A 6,715-nucleotide genomic window follows, 5' to 3' on the forward strand; every position below is an offset into this window, starting at 1 on the left:
CCACTTGACTTCACAACAAACATCAGCCATAGCGCGATATTCTAATTCTGCAGAAGAGCGTGATACTGTAGGTTGTTTCTTGCACTTCCAAGAAACGAGAGATTCACCAAGAACCACACAATAACCTGTCAATGATCTACGAGTCTCAGCACAACCACCCCAGTCAGAGTCACTATATGCAGTGAGTTGAGAAGAAGAATCATGGGGAAAGAACAGACCTTGGCCAACAGTGCCTTTGATATATTAGACCATTTTATAAGCTGCAGCAAGATGATCAGTCCGAGGAGAAGAAATGAACTGAGACAAGACATGAACGCCATATGATAGGTCAGGACGAGTAATAGTCAAATATAGAAGTCTACCAACAAGACGTCTATAGATAGAGATATCAGCAGAGGGCAGAAAAGCTGAAGTATTATCAATCAACTTGTGATTCTGTTCCATAGGAACCACAGAAGGCTTTACTGCAGTCATACCAGTATCTGATAAGATATCAAGGGCATACTTTCTTTGATTAAGAAAGATGCCTGTAGCAGAACGTGCAAGTTCTAAGCCAAGAAAATATTTCATAGGCCCTAGATCCTTGATCTTGAATTGAGAATGAAGAAAAGTTGTGACATTAGCAATTAATCCAGCAGAATTTCCCGTGATTAAGATATCATCAACGTACACAATGACCACAACAAAAGCAACATCTTTCTTGTAAGTAAAAAGACTGTGATCGCAAGCTGCCTGAACAAACCCATAGTGCAAAAGAGAAGTAGCTAATTTACAATTCCACACCCTTGGTGCCTGTTTCAGACCGTATATAGATTTTCGTAGTCTGCAAACCAACTCAGTATCAGCAGGAAATGTATGAGACACAGTTGATAATTGTTGGAAACCTGGAGGAAGTCGCATATAGATCTCTTCATTAAGCACTCCATGGAGGAATGCATTATTGACATCCATTTGATGGATGTGCCAATTATACTTGGCAGCCAAAGCTATGACAACTCTCACTGTAGTCATCTTAGCTACAGGAGCATACGTCTCAAAGTAGTCAACTCCAATTGTTTGAGTAAATCCCCTAGCAACAAGCCTTGCCTTGTATTTATCAATAGTACCTTCAGGAGTATATTTGACCTTGAATAACCATTTGCAATCAACAATATTCTTATTAGATGGTCGTGGTACTATGTCCCATGTCTTATTGTCTTCGAGAGCAGAAATTTCAGCAATCATAGCATTTGCCCATGGTTTATGGACTACAGCCTATTTATAGGTGTAAGGAATAGGAACAGTAGAGATGTTGGCTAGAAACTTGATATAAGGTTGTCTAAAGACATGATAAGACACAAAGTTATGCATTGGATGCATACACAAATTCACATCAGCAATAGCATTCTTAGAAACCAGTTCTGGTAAACCAGTGTAATCTTTAAATTTACTGGGGACATGTTTAGATCGTTGAGGTCTGACAGATTGAATAGGTTGTTCAACCATAGGTACAGAAGGGTCAGAAAGAAGAGGAGTAGTAACAAGAGTATGGTCACAGGAAATAGAGGATGGAACAATTTCATTATTATAATGAAAAGGATGGTTATTCTCAAATTGAGAAGTAAACATAAATGGAGAAGGATCAGTAGTTAAAGTATGAAAAGGGAATATGTTTTCAACAAAAATGACATCCCTCGAAATATAGCATTTCTTAGTGTCTAAATGCATGACTCGATATCCTTTTTTTCCAAATGGATAACCAAGAAAAACACATCTCAAACCACGAGAATTAAATTTGTCAGAAGCACTATAAACATCAGCTATATAGCAAAGACAGCCAAAGACCTTTAAAAAGGTATAATCAGGTGACTTCTTATATAACAACTCATAAGGACTCTTAAAATTCAACTGTTGAACTGGAAGAAGATTAAGAATATCAACAGCGGCCAAAACACAATCCCCCCAGAATGACTTAGGGAGAGAGGCTTGTAACATAAGAGAACGAGCAACATTAAGAATATGTTGGTGTTTGCGTTCCACCACCCCATTCTGTTGGGGTGTGTGAGAACAGGATGTGTGATGAATTATACCAGCATTAGAGAAGAAACTTTGAAGATTTTTATTAACAAACTCGGTACCATTGTCAGAACGAACAACTTTAATATCAGCATGAAACTGAGTTTTAATGAGTTGAATAAAATTCTGGATAATAATTGGAACCTCAGTCTTGTCAGAAATCAAATAAACCCAAGTACATTTAGTAAATTCTTCTACAATAGTAAGAAATCTATTGCATCGACCATGAGTATACACTTTGTATGGACCCCAGAGATCACAATGAATGAGTTCAAATAAGCCATACTCAGACAATGAGTGATGGGGGAAAGAAAATCGGTGTTGCTTATCTTGAATACAAACATCACAAGTTGTAAACAAAGAAGAATTCACATTGGAAAGAAGAGACAATTTGTTTAGAATAATAGCAGGTGGATGTCCCAATCTAGCATGCCAGATTTGAGCTTCAAGAGATGGTTCTGAATGGACTCTATTGCACATATAATTTGAGGTAGAAGTAGTTGTATTAGGAATAGCAGTATGAGAGTACAGTCCAGCTTCCATTTTACCAATCTCGACCATCTGCTTCAGGGAAGGGTCCTGTAACAGACAAGTGGAGTTGGAGAACAAAACAGAAGCAGAGGAATCTGCAGTGAGTTTTGAGATTGAAACAAGATTGCATTTGAATGAGAGTACACAAAGAACCTCAGATAAAACAATATCAGATGTCAGCATAGCATTTCCAATATGAGTTATGGAAGCAACAGTTCCATTTGGTAAATGTAAGACTGCATTAACAAACTTAGGTTGACAGAGCAAAGAAATATCAGACACAACATGATCAGTAGCACCTGAATCCAATATCCAGGTAATGTTGGATTTGGTGTGTACTGTATAAGCATTGTGAGCAGAAGAGACACTATGAATACCTGACAAGTATGAAGAAGATGTCCAATTGCTCATAGATTTCATGCTCTCCTGAATCATTTTAGTAAGTTGAACACATTAGGCTTCTGAAAAGGCATATGAACTAGTAGTACTGATCATATCTGTAGAAGCAGATGGTTTGGCAGATACTTGTGCAACTTTTTAACACCTGCGACCTTCATCTTCGGTTTGGGTTTACCATATAGACGATGCCAGTCAGGATAGCCATGCAAAAAGAAACATTTGTCCTGATGATGTCCTGTGTTGTGACAAAAGTCACATAGTTCATCTGCATTATTCTTCTTAGAGCTAACTGAAGCAATTTGATTAGATTTATTTCCTGCAAACTTTACATTCATTGCAATGTTTTCTGGAACAGAACTCATAGGAGTAGAACGCTGTCCTTCCTCTTGCAGCAACAACGAATAAGCTTGACTGAGTGTAGGAAGAGGTTTCATCATAAGCATCTGGCCTCTTATAGCAGTGAATCCATCATTTAAGCCCATTATAAACTGACTCAGGCTGTTAATCTGCTCATAAGTTTCAAGTTTGGAACTCACACCACAGGAACAAGAATTTTACACACAAATGCATTTAGGAATTAGAGCTAGTACATTGAGTTCATCTGTTAGAGTTCTCATTTTAGTAAAATATGCAGTAATGGACATAGATCCCTGGTTAAGAGCAATTAAGTCTTTCTTCAACTGAAAAATGCGTGGAACATTGCTCTGAGAGAATCTGATTGATAAATCATCCCAAATCTCCTTTATTGTACTAAAATAAACCACACTATCTCGAATTTCAGTTGAAATTGAGTTCAATAACCAGGATAATACCATATCGTTGCATCGATTCCAGAAAGGATGTAGAGGTGTACTAGTCAGAGGTTGAGCAAGAGTTCCATCAATCATTCCTACTTTGTTCTTAACAGATAAAGCTAATTTTACAGAACGACTCCACTGATGATAGTTTTGAGTTGTTAAGGTTGAGTAACAAGAGCAATTCCAGGATTATCCGAAGGTTGAAGATAATAAAGATGAAACACATCAATAACAGTAGTATTACTAGTAGATGCAGTCTGATTAGGCATTGTAGGAGTAGATGGCGATGAAACAGCAGCGGAATAAGTTTGTTTACGCATATAGAAATTGGATCTAAGTATCAAAAGTTATCATATAGCAGCATATCATTGCAATTATCAAACAGATGCAATTAAAGAAGAAAAAAAAATTAGGTGAAACACAGAGTAACAATGGCGTCGTACGGAAAACACGAAGAAGATGAAGTAACAATGAAGACGCAGTGGAGAACCTGTATACGAATCGATCGCCGCTCTGATACCATGTCAGAACAATGAACATGAGCTCTGTGCAACAGAGATGAATCAATCAAGCAACAAATTTCATCATAGAAATAAAGCTTGAAGTTACATTCTTATATGAAGATAAGAGAGAGATGTATCTATATATTCTAATGATCTAATAAGACTATATACTCAGGTTTATATATAAACAAAACAGAAATAACAGCTAAATATAGCTGTAATTCTCTAACTAACTATCATTGACTTTGCTTGAGGTCATCAGTTACATCAGCAGCATCTGATGATATAGCAACAGTGGTATCACATATCATAACAATCTGTTTTGTATTTGATCAGCTGGATGCCATAATATTGAATATAAATTCTATGCACCTTACAACTACCTTCCCAGAAAATGGAAGTTAGTAGCAGTGCCTTTTGTTGAGTAGTGTCGCTCGAAAGTCCATTTGCATACAAGCACCAGCTACCTCAACAGATCTTTTCTGATCCTGTATGTCCATATACTACTTCAGTTCATGATCTGTGTATCTGCTTTGCTTACTTTATCATCATCTAATACCATAAACTTTCGACTACCATCACACATTTCTTTAACAATCAGCATTCAGTTTCTGATCCACCTACGCAAGTCAATAATTAGCGACAAATGCCGCTGCAATCCATTTAGAATGACTCGACTTCAGAGATGGCACTAGAGAGCTTTTCACCTAATCTATTACTCCCTTCCTACATTGGGGACAAGTGATCGGCACGCATTATAAAACTCTCGTAACACATGGTTCCCTAAATAATTTTAAATATTTTTTTTCTTTTAAATAAAATTATAATGTTTAAACTTTTATATAACAAAAGAAAATTCTAAAAATAAATTATAGCACTATATTTTATAATAACCTTAAAATACGTGTCCATCATTAGGATAAAGTATGTAAAGAATCCAGGAGGACGGATGTAGTCACGTATAGAAGTCTCTGTATCAGCAATACGTGTTGCCAGCTAAGACGCCAACTCAGCCTCTCTAGCTGACTGTATATATAATATATCATTAAAGTTTCACATTGTAATTTACTGCAATAATATCTTTTACTTTCACTCTAAATAATATGGTATCAGAACTTGCTTAAGCGATTTCAATGGCAATTTCAAAGTTTTTCACCGTTCTTTTGTGATCATTGTTCATATCAATTTTTTTTATAATATTTCACCAACATGTATACCGGTAATTGTTCATTATATTATTTTTTTACATAAATAACTTATAGCAATGAGTATCCATTATAAAGAATAATTTTTAGGTGAGTAAGAGAAACTTGGGTGGTGTTCTAAAAATTCTCGTTTCAACCGATTAATCCCCAATTAATCCTCTTTAAAGTATTCGAACGATTCAATTTTTGAAATCCGATTAATCCTTACAATTTTTTTTTGGAATATATATAATTATTTATTAAAACTAAAATATTATATTGTTAGGTCACACACACTGTAGAGGGGGTGAATACAGTGTATAATACAATCAAATCGAACTTTAATATCTTAAGTAACAAAAAACAAACTTTATTGAAATAATAAACTCTGTTACAGTATGGAACCGTTACCTCTCAGTGATGAACAAATATCACGAGAGCTGCTAGGGTTACAATGAATAATCTTCTTGAATATAATAACACTTATAGTGTAAACCCTATGTCTTTGTTTATATACTACACAGTTACAAGATAATCGCTAATTGATATGGAATATAATTCTGCTTCCTAAAATATATCAATCAGATATCTTTTCTTCCAAGTATTCCATTCTTCACGGAACTCCTTCTTCATGCATATCTCTTCTTATGTTTATCTCGATCTTCTTTCCTTTAATCAGCTACTGTCCTTATCTAAACGTCCTTCAGCACTTAAGTTCTGATATCTAACTTCTGATGATTATCTCCTGATAATATAAGTACTGATATCCTTAAGTCCTGACTTCCAGTATAAGTACTGATTAATGGTTAAGTACTGATTTGTCCTGTTAAGTAAGATCTGAAATCTAAACATAAATTATATTAGTCATGACATTATCAAATATATCTAACAATCTCCCCCAACTTGTAAATTAGCATAATATACAAGTTTAACAGATATTTGATGATGTCAAAAACATTAAGTACAAATGCATGAGAATTAGACTAGATAACTACAACTTACAGTCCTTAAAGCTTTACCAATATTTAACTTCTGATAACAACTTCAGTCTGTACAAATATCAGAATTTAAGCAGTTGTAGATCTTTGACTTGGCTTTATTATCTGATCTCTCTGATGTCAGGAGTTGTTCTGAGATAGTTCTTCAACAAACATCTCTCAGCATATCTAAGTTCATCAATCATTCTCCTTTTGGCATCTTTAAGCTCTGCAGTATCTTCACCAATTTGAAAGATTGCAGCTCTGAG

At 35.3% G+C, this 6,715-nt stretch overlaps 1 protein-coding gene across 1 annotated transcript; it reads right to left on the reverse strand.

Moving 5' to 3' along the window:
• Positions 1–3,077: 3,077 nt before the first annotated feature.
• Positions 3,078–3,872, reverse strand: LOC141665422 (uncharacterized). The gene is made up of 2 exons (XM_074471407.1): positions 3,576–3,872; positions 3,078–3,491 (listed from the first exon to the last, which is right to left on the reverse strand). Exons 1-2 carry the CDS (start codon positions 3,870–3,872, stop codon positions 3,078–3,080), a joined length of 711 nt encoding a protein of 236 aa, XP_074327508.1.
• Between the last annotated feature and the right edge of the window lie 2,843 nt (positions 3,873–6,715).

Source organism: Apium graveolens, chromosome 6, assembly GCF_009905375.1.
Source record: "Apium graveolens cultivar Ventura chromosome 6, ASM990537v1, whole genome shotgun sequence".
Lineage (NCBI taxonomy): Eukaryota > Viridiplantae > Streptophyta > Magnoliopsida > Apiales > Apiaceae > Apium > Apium graveolens.